The following is a 15,564-nucleotide window of genomic DNA, read 5'->3' as shown; positions in this document are numbered from 1 at the left end:
TCTTTTTTTGACAGTGTTTTTAAGTGTAAGTAACTGGTAGGCCAGAGGCCAGTAGGCGGAGAAATTGCCGGCTACCGGGCCTTGCGTCCAAGTCGATGTTTGAGCCAAATCAGAAGAAATTCTATCAAGCCGTTCTTGAGATATTGCGTTAACCAATTTGGGAATGGCGTTCGTGAGGTCACAGTGACCTTGAAGTTTGACCACCAAAATGTAATCAGTTCATCCTTGAGGCCAAGTTAATGTTTGAGGCAAATTTGATGAAATTCCATCAAGGCATTCCTGAGATATTGCGTTAACAAGCTTGAAAATGGCATTGGAGAGGTCACAGTGACCTTGACCTTTGATCACCAAAATGTAATCCATTCATTCTTGCGCCCAAGTCGACGTTTGAGCCAAATTGGCAGAAATTCCATCAAGCCGTTCTTGAGATATCTCTTTAACGAACTTGGGAATGGCATTCGTGAGGTCACAGTGACCTTGACCTTTGACCACGAAAATCTAATCAGTTCATCCTTGAGTCCAAGTCGATGGTTGAGACAAGTTTGATTAAATTCCGTCAAGGCATTAGTGAGATATCGCGTTAACAAGCTGGAAAATGGCATTTGAGAGGTCACAGCGACCTTGACCTTTGACCACCAAAATCTAATCAGTTCATCCTTGAGTCCAAGTCGATGTTTGAGACAAGTTTGATTAAATTCCGTCAAGGCTTTCCTCAGATATCGCGTTAACAAACATCGTACGGACGTACGTACGGACAACCCGGATCCATAATGCTTCCGGCCTGGCTATCGCCGGCGGAGGCATAAAAATATATATGCTGTATTATGTTCCTTAGTCTGTGATACCGTGAATCGGTTTTATTTTTGTCCAAGGTTATCATACCGTCAAAAACCCATACCGGCACATCGCTGGATACCATTTATTTATTATATCACAAATCGCAATATTGTCCACAATAATCTCATATCGCACCTTTGCCCCAAATCGTGCAGGACTATTTTTGTGTTTATGTAACTAACTAATCTGATGATTTTGTTTTCATTGATCCATTATTGACCAAGATGGCTTCAGCTGGCAGCAGCAGTGCACGTATGCCTCTCCGACCTCAGCTCTAGCTCGTGTGAACACGCTGCTGCATGCTAAATACAAGTGCTAATTTTCTCTCTCTTTTACCATAACAATGTGAGCCTGTCTGTTGCAGAAATAAGCTTGTTTATTGGACGTACATGCACATGCACGGGCTGCCGAGGCAGGCGCGCACCGCGGCTTCCAGCTGAAGCCATCTTGGTCAATATTGGATCAATTAAGAAAAAATGCTCAGATTAGTTACTTGGACATAATAAGTTATGAAAATAGGGTGTAGGTTGGAAAATAATGGATGAAATTGTTGTTAATATTGGTTTAATTTCTTAGGTAAAGAGACCTCGCATAAGCCCATCGGTGTTTCCTGTCTCTACCTGCACAATCTTTTATATCCACTTATTTCCTTTTGTTTGTTCTTTGTTTTACATACCAAAATTGAGGACGAGACACGGTAGGCTAGGAAGGAGCGCACGCTCTGTAATAATAATGTGGGACAGATAGGGATGGGTGATATGGTTGAGCAGCACTTTGAAATCATTATCACAATAATCACAACGATTTCCCCCGGTATCTCTATACATTATATCACAATATGGCTTAGGGATGTAAATGATTAATTGACAATCGATTAATTGTCGTTAATAATTTGATCGATAACAGATTAATCGACAATTTAGGCTATGTGCTATTTTCTCATTTTTGCTGAAATGATTTAACACCACAAAGGTGAAATTTTACTTTCACCGCTTATACAGAGAAAGAAGAAAGCCAAGCAAGCAGGCAAAAAGTCCAGGGTGGGAAAATTAGCACCAAAAATACGACAGTATTCATTGTAAATAATACAATGTTGAAATGCAGCATCTCTACAAGCACAATGACAGCTAATGCAGGAAGTTTGGCTGGTTGATTAACTCATTCCTGGCCATATACGTCTTTAACGTCTTATCAGGAGTTTGCCTCCCAGCCAAATATGTGTTTGACGTGTTTTTGTTTTTATTCGTGCTTAGAGTAGTTCAAAGACTTCCACAGCCTGTGACATGGTATCAGGTCCCTGGCCTCAAAGACAAGCCGACAACACGTGATCAAACAACTACCGCGGCTGTTGTTTTGAAATGGAGGAGGAGGAAAGAACAGAAAACGGAGAAACGCTTCCTTGTTGCAGAGTAGAGAAACGCCATTGAAACGCCCCTCGGCGTTTCAATCTTCCCCCACTAGGCTGGGAATCAGTTGTCTGACGTCACACAACAACGAGCCCGTGCGGCGGGGCAGCCCAGCCGTGCCATGGTGACAGACCAGCTCCAGCAGCAGTGAGGGAAAGCGGGGTGGCAATCACTCACCTGCAGAGATGGCTAGCGGAGGTGGCGGGAGCCCACGAAATGGCGAGGTAGTGGTGACTGCCTCCCAGGCCGTGGGTCACGCAGCGTAGCACGGCTGGGCAGCGATAGGAAATGGCACGCAACGGGTCGGTCATGGAGGGGTGAAGCAGAAGGAGTCCAGGCAGTGAGAGGGAATGATAAATCCAACGGGAGAAGGTAATCCAGAGATGTGTTGATCAGCGGAGGAATGAGGAAATGATCGATCAGTTTGACGGGTAATCCAGAGGGTGGTGAGGACGTGTTGATCAGCCGAGGGGAAAACGGGAATGATCAAACAGCAGGGAGGGTAGGACAGAGAGACACGGACGAGGACGGGTGGACCAGAACAAAACAAAATAAACACACGAACAGCTAACAATAACGAAAAGTAAGGACACGGGCAGAAGCGGCAGTCACAGCAACAGACGCCAGCAGTACTCAGACCCGGATACAACGTAACGTAACGTAACGAACAAAGCTTGTCGAGTGGAAAGCCGAGGGATGAATGACGAAATGTAATGTAATGTAAAGAGACACACATGGGCCCCGCGCACACACACACATTCACACTCACTCACACTGAGTAAACTGTATTGTTGAATGTAAAAAAAGCACTTCATGTATATATATATATATATATTTTTTTTTTTGTCATTTGTGTCATAACGAATAATATTTACATGTCTGATGTCAATACAGTTCAAAATAAAAGAATTGAGAGCGAGTTCTGCCTGAGATTGTGTCCTTTACAAAAATGCCTTTTTCTCCAATTTCTCTTCTCAGAGAGACCTTTTTGGTGAAAACAGGGTGTATATAAATGGCTATAAGTAGAGTACAGAACATGCTAAAAGCTCACTTTTTTCTTTCTGGTGAACCCAGAGACGTACATCTTCATTTTGAGGTATTGCAAATCACTTTGGTGCTAATAGATAATTTACTGTGGGTCTTGAAAGATGACCAACAATTATGAAAATCTTTGGCCTGAGCTAAATATTGGCAGTCCTAAACTGGCCATGAATGAGTTAACTTGTTGAGTAGGCCTAAAGACAGACGTCACATAATGCATGTCAAAAGCATTTTTTTTATATAATAATATTTGCATCTCTATGGCTCATGTATGCAAAGATTAGTTAAATCCAGTTGAAGAGAAATAAAAAATTCCTGCCATATAGCACAACATATATGCCGGCCGATACGGATATGTGTGTGATAGGCCAATATCGGCTGTTAATATTGGCCAACCGACATATGGGTCGGGCTCTGGAAAAATTTGAAATATTTAAAAAATATTCATTAAAGAAATCATCATTTTGTTGAGTAAAGTGAGTAAAATTTGCTTGTCATCATCAAGACAGAATTGTCACAATATCCCAAAATCACCATATATCATCACAATATGATTCCACTGAAAGACGATAAATGATCATAGTGAATTATCGCCCAGCCCTATGGACAAACCATACTACATAGGGGTGTCACGGTACACAAAAGTCACGGTTCGGTACGTACCTCGGTTTTGGGGTCACGGTTCGGTACGAATACGACACGGTACGAAAATGGGGAAAAAAAGCAACAAATCCCAAATTCTGTTTTTTTCCCTTTGAATATGTCTGAATTCTGCTTTTTACGCTATTTTTACCATCAGAAATAGTGTCTAATATGTGGGAATGAATAAATGTCCACTATTTAATAAGATCTAGGCAATCCACACAAAAAGGTTTTACTCTAGAGCAGTGATTTTCAAAGTGTGGGGTGCGCCTCCCTCTCAGATGTCTGTATTCCAGCTGTTTGACAGGGCAAAGACATTTCCCCCCACTTTAAATCTTTATTGTACACAAGTTTGTAAACAGAGCGCATGTGTGGTGTAGCCTAATACTCCCACCAACCCCTCCCCCTGTTGTATTTGTTTTATGTAGCATTTGCGTTTGATGTAAGCACTAATTTGGAATCCTATCTAAAAGCGGCCACTAGGCGGCAGTGTTTCTTTAGTCAACGTCAAAATACCTACATGTTCAGAAGAAGAATAAAACGGCAGAAGAAGAAAAACTTCTTTACCCCTGTTGAAAGATACCCCCACTGTCTGACAGACAACGGGGTGGGTTTCACTTTCCCAGTAAGTACGGGAAAGAACCCTGTCAGCGCCTTAACGTTATTGGATGTGAGTTTTGTTTAGCATAATATGATTACGTTCGGTCATCTAATGGATTATTGGAACATGACAAGGAGTCATCGCCTCTTCCTCACTGCAGCTTGCCTGTCTGCATCCGCAGATGTCTGCTTGACCGCATCACTCATCCCACGCGATGTATGTTGCTTGTTTACAAGTTAACAGCCTTGTCAGTGTTATGTAACGTTTAGCCGCAACGCGCAACTATAAACGTCCCATTCTGTGAACGTGGATTTCTATGGCCCTTGTGTTGTTTTGGTGTGTCTTCTTCTGTGGCGTTTAATTCAATTCAATTCAATGCCGTTCAAACAGCGTTTAGGTGCTTCTGGATTTGACGTATTCGTCGTGTCGTTTCATGTACCGTGAAACGAGGTACCGTGAGGGTCATACCGTAAATTCACGGGACGAATACATGTACCGTGACACCCCTAATACTACACTATATGATGGCTATGTTTTTGTGTTCACATTTCATATTATTTAGTAGGCAGCATGCAGTGCAAGCTTTCAGACACAGACACAATTTGAACTCCTACACATTTTGCTTCTTGCTTAGTGATGCCATGACCTGTGCATGAGTAGGCTGGCGTTGTGTGTGCAAGGCAACTATGACTGTGTGTATGGCCAATGGTCCCAGATAAATTCATAACCTGTTCAGTCACACTGCAGTTCCCAGTCGTGCCAGGAATCCCCTGCACTATTTCAGAAAACCGTTGCTGAATTCAATCAAACGTTCTCATCAGTAGTCAGTCGTTCATCAGTTTTACCTCATGGGACGCCGCTGTGACTGCTTCAGATCCTCACGTGCCTTTTGACAGAGAAAAGCAATTATTACCCCCCCGTTATATCTATTCATGGACTGCAAGATACTTACTTGGTCACTACTAGTAAGGGGCGTCTTGAAGGAGGATGAGGAGGTGGATGGCATTGTCCTCGTTAATTACATTTTTGATAAAAAATGTGAGGATTAAACCATTGACTTGCACTTAGGGGTGTAACGATAACCGGTTTTAATGATAACCGTGATAAAATTCCTTACGATAACTGGACAGTTTAAAATTTTAATTATCATTAAAACCGCGGTTCCCGTGATTACAGTGCTTTGAAAAACATGGTAAATACTGTCCATCATCAATCAAAGTTGGCAACAGTCTCCCAGATGCAAATGTGCAGCCTTGGAGAACTGATTTCAGTGAGTGTATCAATCCTTTTTGGATCTGAGTTTTCAATATAAAACGTTGTAAAATGATTTCACCGAGTCTCTCAGTACTTTTTGAACATTTTCAGCAATTTTTTACGAATACCGTGATAATAGGATAACCGTGATAATTTTGCTCACGATAATCGTGATGTGAAATGTTCATACCGTTACATCTCTACTTGCACTGTGCAAGTCAAGGTAAATGGTTGCACAAACCAAAGTGCTCTGGATGTGTGTAGGTGTGTGTGTGTGTGTGTGTGTGGTCATCCCATGCTCCACGACTACCTACCTGCAAAAGGTTGATGGAAGACAGAAAGGCTTGGTTCTGCCTGATGTTCTCCAGTCGCTCCAGTTCATATTGAGACAGTACTACACGTATATCCTGTAGTAAACAAACACAGAAGATTCATAACTAAGAAAACTTACTTTTCTTTTATGTGTATAGATATACATTTCACAATACATTTTCAATAGTCTGGCTTTTTATTAAATGCTTTTTATATGGAGTAACCATTTAGGATGGTATAGTGGCTCAGTGCACTGTTAGTCTTGCTTGCCAGACTTCCCTCCCTTCCGGGAGACTGAGTCTGGCAGCGTAGATCTCCACTCTGGAATAATGGGGGGGGGGATGCTTTGTTTGATTTAACCTAGTCTCGCTTACCAGACGCTCTCCCTACAAAGGTGGATCCAATCGTTTTCAGCGTATAGCAACGAGCTAGCATTGTTGACGCTGTTTCACAGCGGCGCTGCCATTTGAGATCGACAGATTCGTCACAGAGGGAGCGGAAAGGAAATCCATATATGGTTGTGCCGATCAGTCAGAGCGGGTTGGAGCCAATGACAGAGCTTGCAGGGAGCAGAAAGGGATTTTCTTTCGCTGGCGACTGAAATGGACGCCACCAATGGCAGAGCTTATACCAGCAGCCTGGGGAAGCCTATGTGACACTGTGTGTAGTTCTGGATTATCTTAGCATGAGCTTTTTACTTCTAGGGCTCGCATTTACGCTTCAAAACTCATGATGATTGACCCTAATCATTCACCTTCTTCTTCCCCCTGCCTACTGCTTTCTTCGGACGCTTTCCAACAGATTTCTTGTGGCCTGGGCGTTACATTCAAACCAGATTCCCGTCTTGCACTCCCTGTACAGTTTGCGTGAGGCATGCTGTAATTCTGCCCATGCGTAATTTGGATAGGTGTAGGCCTATTGACTGTATATATTATCCCTATCTCATAACGACACCATCACATCATATACCTGTTAAAAACATCTGAGTTCTGATGCAATTCGGGTTATTTTGTTGACTGGGGTAGGACAATAGAAACGTGTTTGCAGTGGGTAAACGGCTGAGACAAAAGAAAAGATTGGAGGATTTACAGTGGACTTAATTAAAACAGTCTCCTAACAACTCGTGCCGAGGACAGAGAGAGGTGGAGAGAGGTTGTGAGTGACAGATTGGCTGTGGTCCCAACAACCCTCCGGGTTATGGGATAGCAGTAGGTGAATAGCCTAATGCAAGTAGGTTACAATGTACACGTTTTCTCAATTCAATTACCATAACCCCTCCTTGCGATGTGATAAGTTTCTCAGTAATTATAGTTGATTGCCTCACCGAATAATCTGCTGGTTACCCAATTTTAGCAGCAGAATTTGATGGCCTGGGGTGGGGTGGCACGTCCGTGCGCAATGACGTTTCTGCACTGCACAGCGCGGAGATTATGGTGCTATCAAGCACAGCGAGTGTTTTAGCACCTAAGAGTGCAGCTAAGAGGTGCTTTTCAAAGCTCTTAGCGCAAAGTAATTGCACGCTATCCCCACATTTTAGCACTGAAACGCCTGCTTTGGCCTATGCCCAGTACAATTATAACAGGCATGCGCTTGTGCCCGCCCCCAACTTGCATTGCGCGCGGCGTTAAACGAGCGCAAAAGCTAAATAGAGAGCCCCAGAAATGAGTCCGGAAAACATCGATGCTAAAGGTCCTTACACACCAAGAGCGATGCGAATATACGGCATGAAATTGCGATGCGAGTTTTGACTCACCTGTCAATCACAGCCACAGATGTGAACACGTCGGAAGCGAATTTCTGAAAAATCGACCGTGGTTCGAAAAGATAAACACCGCAATAACGCTGGGCGAAACTTCGCCGTTGGTATGCACGGTTGCATTGACTGATATAGGTTCGGAAAATATTATTGACGTGCGAATTAATCGCACGAAAAAAACGTGCTCGGTGTGTAAGGACCTTAACACTTCCGGGTTCTTCACTGTTTTCCCCTATGGGATTTTTGAATGGGTTTTTGGCGCGATGCTTCAAATAAGGTCTCTGGGCAACGCAAGCTTAATCAAACCAGTGTTCAGCAGGATAATCTTCACATGAGGACCACTTTTATGAGTTTTTAAGCTTTTACGTGCCGTTAAAAGGGCGGCTAGCTAGCAAACGGCTAAATGAGACTACACTGTTGAGTCGACAGGGATATTATACGTCAATAACGTCATCACTTCAAAGGACGAACACGGAAATTCTCTTTCCCTCACCTGCTTCAGCCCGGGGTAATCAGTGCACAGCAGCACACACATCAACAACACTCCAGGTTGAGTGGTGACGTGACGGGGAAGCCTATACTGTGTGTAGTTCTGGATTAGCTTAGCATGAGCTTTTTACTTCTAGGGCTCGCATTTACGCTTCAAAACTCATGATGATTGACCCTAATCATTCACCTTCTTCTTCCCCCTGCCTACTGCTTTCTTCGGACGCTTTCCAACAGATTTCTTCCATGGTATGAAGTCCTATTGGGGAAAACAACAACAAAAAACAACACACAAGATGATATTAATTTGTGGTCTGCTTAGTTTCAAAGCCCCCATTGTGCCTGTGTGTGTGTGTGTGTGTGTGGACCTGGTCACTGCTCTTGTCAGACTCAGACTCTGAAGGGGAGGGTTCTGGTTCAGATCCGCTCTCCTCTCCATCTCTGTCACTGGATGAGGCCTGGGCCTTTTTGGGGGGAGGGGCCCGCTAAAATGGGATTTGATTAAATGACACATTGTCAACTGCACCAACATAGTTATTTTGCATCATGCAATCTGTACAAAATGGAGTAGGATTCATTATACAACAGGTTGTTTCAGTCAGCACTCTAATGAGTCCAGCCATGTTGATCATTCCTATTAAGTACAGCTCTTGATGCTTTTTGGTTTCTATGCCAACTACTGTCATCATCTCTATCAAGCAATTATGGGTTATTATTACTATTATGTGAACTTCAGTTTTGCTGATGGTACTCAGCTATATTTTGTTCTTATTGTGTGTATATTTTGTGCCCTGTTGTACCCATAATTACGCTAAAGAATTCCCTCTTGTGTATTACTGCTAAATTATATTTCAGATTTTCTGTTTAGCAAAGTATTCAGTCACAAAACATAAAGTGATCTTAACTCATTGAGTGCCAATGACGACTATCGTCGTCAATTCAAATAGTAACGTAGGGTGCCAATGACGACTAAAGTCGTCAATTGCGTTTTTTGACGGTGGGACGTGGATCAAAGCCTGATGCATCTCCTGTGAAAGTATGGGGGATGTCGAATGTGCAAAAGCTATTTTACGGACCCATTAGGGGGCGACAGTGCTCTCCAGATTAGAGAAAGGTGAGGAAAAAACAGAGAAGAAGTCATGGGGAAACGGAAACCGCATCGGTATGCATCGATATGCATGAAGCATAACGTTAGCTGTGCCTGTGAACAGCAGCCAATCTGCTGCCACAATTGAGCCCCTCCGTCTCCGCTGCGATAGCCCATCCACATGATTAGTTGCCGACACCAGCGTCTTTCTGAAAAGTTACATTATTCTCAGCTGGGAGCCGGCGACAAAAACGGCGGAACGCTGTGAAAAAGCTGGGCGTAGCGCACTTTTCAGTGCAGAGAAAACGCAGCAGAGAGCCACCAGAGACACTCCCACGGAGGAGTGTGCAGTTGAGGGGGGTGGGGCACGCAGGGCACCATACAACACCGACCCAGACAGCAGGAGGCTCGATGGACAGATTTACAAACACAAGCTAGAATATCTGATGCCCACCAGCAGTAAAGCAAGACCAGCAAGAAGGTGTAGGGTCTGCGCACGCACCAGCGCTGCTGGTTGCAGCTAAAAAATATTATTTTGCCAAACAAAATTCCTTTGTTTTTCGCTGTTTTATTGAAGGAAATTATTTTTGAGGTGTCACTACATCAGAAAATATTAGCTTCAGAGTCAGTGATGTGCTTGAAATGCTTCATTTCACAAAAGGCTGATTATCTCAGCTTCTAGTTTGAAACGTCTGTTTTTGCTGAAAACAACCTAGCTTCTCCGGCTGATAACTAAAGAACGGAAAATGATATCAATAAACTTTTTTTTGCTGATGATACAATAGAGTCTCATCGTTCTTTGGGCGTGTTCGGTGTTTACATAGTAATATCACACAATATTCTGTGGGCCTCGAGAAATCACTGAAAACGCTCTGAAAGGGCTGGCACTGGGAGCATCCGTTTTCCAAAAGTGGCTGGCACTCAATGAGTTAAGAGATATCCTTGTCAGTGGATGGCTGTTAAACACTGTCTGAAATTAAAAGACTACAGTTACCTTAGCAGGGCGCAGCTTCCGCTTCACTGCTCCTCCCTTTCCTCTGTCTTCACTTCCGGAATCAGAATCCACCTCGCTTGCCGAGTCAGCTTTCTGAGGCACCACAGCTTCTTGCTCCTCCTCCTCCTCGCTGCCTCCGCCAGTGTTACTGCCCTCGCTGTCAGACGAGCTGGCAGGCTGCAGATGAATCTGGATAAGGAGAGATGAGTACGTATGAATTTTCTCATTAAAACATAGTGGAGTCCGGAAAACATCGATGCTAACACTTCCGGGTTCTTCACTGTTTTCGCCTATGGGATTTTTGAATGGGTTTTTGGCGCGATGCTTCAAATAAGGTCTCTGGGCAACGCAAGCTTAATCAAACGCGAACCAGTGTTCAGCGGGATAATCTTCACACATGAGGACCACTTTTATGAGTTTTGCAGCTTTTACGTGCCGTTAAAAGGGCGGCTAGCTAGCAAACGGCTTAATGAGACTACACTGTTGAGTTGACGGGGATATTATACGTCAATAGCGTAATCACTTCAAAGGACGAACACGGAAATTGTCTTTCCCTCACCTGGTTCAGCCCAGGGTAATTAGTGCACAGCAGCACACACATCAACAACACTCCAGGTTGAGTGGTGATGTGACGGGGAAGCCTATGCGACACTGTGTGTACGGTAGTTCTGGATTAGCTTAGCATGAGCTTTTTACTTCTAGGGCTCGCATTTACGCTTCAAAACTCATGTTCCCTTGGAGATGATTGACCCTAATCATTCACCTTCTTCTTCCCCCTGCCTACTGCTTTCTTCGGACGCTTTCCAACAGATTTCTTCCCTGGTATTAAGTCCTATTGGGGAAAGCAACAACAAAAAACAACACACAAGATGATATTAATTTGTGGTCTGCTTAGTTTCAAAGCCCCCATTGTGCCTGTGTGTGTGTGTGTGTGGACCTGGTCACTGCTCTTGTCAGACTCAGACTCTGAAGGGGAGGGTTCTGGTTCAGATCCGCTCTCCTCTCCATCTCTGTCACTGGATGAGGCCTGGGCCTTTTTGGGGGGAGGGGCCCGCTAAAATGGGATTTGATTAAATGACACATTGTCAACTGCACCAACATAGTTATTTTGCATCATGCAATCTGTACAAAATGGAGTAGGATTCATTATACAACAGGTTGTTTCAGTCAGCACTCTAATGAGTCCAGCCATGTTGATCATTCCTATTAAGTACAGCTCTTGATGCTTTTTTGGTTTCTATGCCAACTACTGTCATCATCTCTATCAAGCAATTATGGGTTATTATTACTATTATGTGAACTTCAGTTTTGCTGATGGTACTCAGCTATATTTTGTGCTTATTGTGTGTATATTTTGTGCCCTGTTGTACCCATAATTATGCTAAAGAATTCCCTCTTGTGTATTACTGCTAAATTATATTTCAGATTTTCTGTTTAGCAAAGTATTCAGTCACAAAACATAAAGTGATCTTAACTCATTGAGTGCCAGCCACTTTTGGAGAACGGACGCTCCCAGTGCCAGAGTTTCAGAGCGTTTTCAGCGATTTCTCAAGGCCCACAGAATATTGTGTGATATTACTATGTAAACACCGAACACGCACAAAGAACGATGAGACTCTATTGTATCAGCAGCAAAAAAAAGTTTATTGATATCATTTTCCGTTCTTTAGTTATCAGCCGGAGAAGATAGGTCAAAAACAGCAAAAACAGGCGTTTCCATCTAGAAGCTGAGATATTAAGCCTTTTGTGAAATGAAGCATTTCAAGCAAATCACTGACTCTGAAACTAATATTTTCTGACCTGAAACATCTGAACAGTAATTTCCTTCAATAAACAGCACCCACACCCCCCTCAACTCCAAACTCCTCCTCCGTGGGAGTGTCTCTGGTGGCTCTGCTCGCTGTGCTGGCTGCTGCGTGTGTCAGGCGAGTCTCTGCCTCCTGCTATGGCAGGCTCTGCTGCCTCACGGATCCACGTTCAGATGGCGGCCGCTCGTCGGGGGAGTCTGGATGGGGCTCGCGTTCGTCTGCGTTTCTAGGGTTTCGGTTGTGAGCTGGGATGAAGCTGCGTCCGATTATAGGCTTTCTGCTGCGGGTTTCAAAGTGCGCTGCACCCAGTCTATTTTCGGAGCGCTCAGCCTTGTGCGCCGGCTCCCAGCGCGACACTGAAAAGCCAAACCATTCTCATGAGAATGGTTTGGCTTTGGTTTTATTTTCTGGCGGCTAATCGTGTGGAGAAGCTATGCAGCAGAGACAGAGACATTAGTGGGAGCGGATTGACTGCTGTTCGCAGCTAACGTTGGCTCCAGGCAGCCAGAGCAATCTGTGCCGCTCTGGCTCATGCATCGGTTTCTCTTTCATCACGGGGCTTTTTCTGCTTTTTTTTTCCTCAACTTTCTCTAATCTGGAGAGCACTGTCGCCACCTAATGGGTCTGTAAAATAGGTTATACACATTCAATAGCTCCCATATTTTTATAGGAGATGTAAGAGGCTTTGATCCACGTCCCACCGTCAAAAAACGCAATTGACGAACATACTCGTCCTTGGCACTCTACGTTAGTATTTGAATTGACGAACATACTCGTCCTTGGCACTCAATGAGTTAAGAGATATCCTTGTCAGTGGATGGCTGTTAAACACTGTCTGAAATTAAAAGACTACAGTTACCTTAGCAGGGGGCAGCTTCCGCTTCACTGCTCCTCCCTTTCCTCTGTCTTCACTTCCGGAATCAGAATCCACCTCGCTTGCCGAGTCAGCTTTCTGAGGCACCACAGCTTCTTGCTCCTCCTCCTCCTCGCTGCCTCCGCCAGCGTTACTGCCCTTGCTGTCAGACGAGCTGGCAGGCTGCAGATGAATCTGGATAAGGAGAGATGAGTACGTATGAATTTTCTCATTAAAACATACTGACATTGATATCTTAAAACCGTAGGTCCCTGGCACATCTGTCACCAAGTATTGAAGTCGACAAATGTCGACAAAATGTGTAACCCCCCCCAGACACACACACACACACACACACACACACACACACACACAGTGTCGCACACTTGCAATTGCAACATTTCAATAGGAAGAAATTCACAAGTTGATGTACAGTTGTTTTGCTAATGAGTTCTACAACAACGGACATGACGCAGACTACCACAGACATCACCAGATTTCGACCAAATGATCAATTATAGAAATGAGGATGATAAACGACAAAAGAGCAACAGGCAGGTGAAAAATCTGTGGATAATACAGGATGACACCTGAAGGGAGAGTAACTGCTAAATCGATAGCAAAGGAATCTATCAGATTGTTTCAATTTACAAATATGCATATTTCCCTACTAGTAAACAAAGTTAGCCGGTGTGACAGCCTAACTGGTCGCTCCACTATCCTGTCTCCATACAATATGCGTGCGTGTGATTGTTGTTTACTGTGCGTGTGATTGTTGTTTACTTCCTGCAGCAGCTGTTGTGCACTTCTGTCCGCATATTCAACAACTCCACAATGAAACACTGAAGTCTCCGGCGGATGAAAACTACCCTTCTTTGCTTTTTTACCATCTTTTAATCTCCACTGTGCCTGTCCAACAAATAAATAAACTTAGGCTGTCACACCGGGGCTAGAGACACTCACGCCTCGCGCCACTTGGGCTCCATAGGTTCCATTGCCGTTGCCACCCAGTGACGCGGTTTGTTTACCAAAATACTGCTCGGCTGATCCCTCGTATAGCACTTGTCTTAGTGACAAGCAAGACAACAGTAAACGGACAGGTTTTGGCATTGAGTTTGGCGTTAAGAGAGCGAGCTCCGACCCCCAGTAAAACAGCAGGAGTAACGTTAACTCTAGCCCCATAACATGACGCCACTGTACTTACTGTAGCCTACAGCAGTCAGTAAGTACAGTAAGTGGCGTCACGTTAACTCCAGAGTGTCCCTACTTAAGCTTAGTTTTCATTACATGTAGCAGCATTTAAATACAGTACTGCAAAATGCTGCTGATTAAACTGGTAGCTTGTTGGCTACCCCGCTAGCCGGACGCTTCAGTATGAGTGAGAAACGCTCAGACTCGATAACCTTACCTTTAGTAATTGTATCTTCACTATGGCTCGTTTCATAACTTCTGTCGCCATTTCAGGACAATGCCAAGTTACCAACGAAAATACATAAATAAAGTAAAAAGTTGCCAACGCCTGCAGCCTGTCCACGCCAAGCAAACACTAGCAGTGCACTCCCACAACAAGAAACCTCGCGCCACACGGCTTGTTTTGCTACTCCCCTCTGCCTTGTAACAAAATTCTAACAGCTCATTGGTTGATATTTCCATGTGACACACTTTAGGTCATGCGGAAGCAGTTGCGGAAACCTATCAAATCCTGCGTAGCGTACGGGAGCGTCAGCGTACCTGATCTCTCCTTTGACAGAGGAGAGCGCATGCGGAGCCCATGGGGGAGATGCGTTACTGAGGCAGGAAGTCAGAAGAAGACCCGCCCCCGTCTTCCGGTGGCCTGTGCTGCAGTGTTTTCGTCCCCCCACAGAAATGCAACAGTAGGCAGTCGCTACGAGTTAGAGAAAAAATAAGAAGCATGGCCATACCAAACGAAGTGTTTGTTTTTAGCTAACGTTACCCAGCAAACATCGTCTTGACCGCCACGTCACCAGACGATATAATTGTGGTTTGGCATCTTACTCGCGTCGCCCATGTTTTCTAAACGGAACACAATAATTGAGCGGAATATTTTTCCTGGAGCACAGCACGGTCTTCCGCCCATAGCCGGAAAACTCTGAGTCGGAGCAAGGTTTTTCCATCCAGGCTACGTGAAACAGAAAGCAGTGGGTAACCGTGCATTCCTTTGCACTTAGAATTTTGAAACAAGACCTACGACAGGGAGAAGTGCAATTCAAGCCGGAATTCCGAGTTGGAAACTTGGGCAGCAACACTCTGACGTCACAATCAACATGGCGGCGCACAAAGAGACACACACGGTGATAAGTAAGCAGTTACTTTTTCACAAATGTTTCACTTTGTGTTATGAAACAACTTAGTTGCCATTTCGATTCCCATATAGTTGATTTGTGCTTGATAGAAGCATGCACAGCGGTAGCCTACTAGCGTCCATGTTTGTAGGCATCCACGCAGTTGGAACGCAGAGCGGAACAT

At 44.3% G+C, this 15,564-nt stretch overlaps 1 protein-coding gene across 1 annotated transcript in view; it reads right to left on the bottom strand.

The window, feature by feature from the left end:
• The window catches only part of LOC310791623 (WD repeat-containing protein 76-like), a gene marked incomplete at its 5' end in the record, with an annotated part of 32,747 nt that extends 23,608 nt beyond the window's left edge, over window positions 1-9,139 (bottom strand). Inside the window, 4 exons of the mRNA XM_083653287.1 lie at window positions 5,373-5,413; window positions 6,096-6,188; window positions 6,848-6,906; window positions 9,136-9,139. Coding sequence (XP_083509413.1) covers window positions 5,373-5,413; window positions 6,096-6,188; window positions 6,848-6,906; window positions 9,136-9,139 — 197 coding nt within the window. The remainder of the gene's footprint in view (window positions 1-5,372; window positions 5,414-6,095; window positions 6,189-6,847; window positions 6,907-9,135) is intronic.
• Between the last annotated feature and the right edge of the window lie 6,425 nt (window positions 9,140-15,564).

The sequence above is a fragment of the Poromitra crassiceps genome (assembly GCF_964638095.1).
Source record: "Poromitra crassiceps genome assembly, chromosome: 16".
NCBI lineage: Eukaryota > Metazoa > Chordata > Actinopteri > Beryciformes > Melamphaidae > Poromitra > Poromitra crassiceps.
The sequence above is the reverse complement of the archived record's forward strand: the minus strand, read 5'-3'. Positions and strand labels throughout refer to the sequence as shown.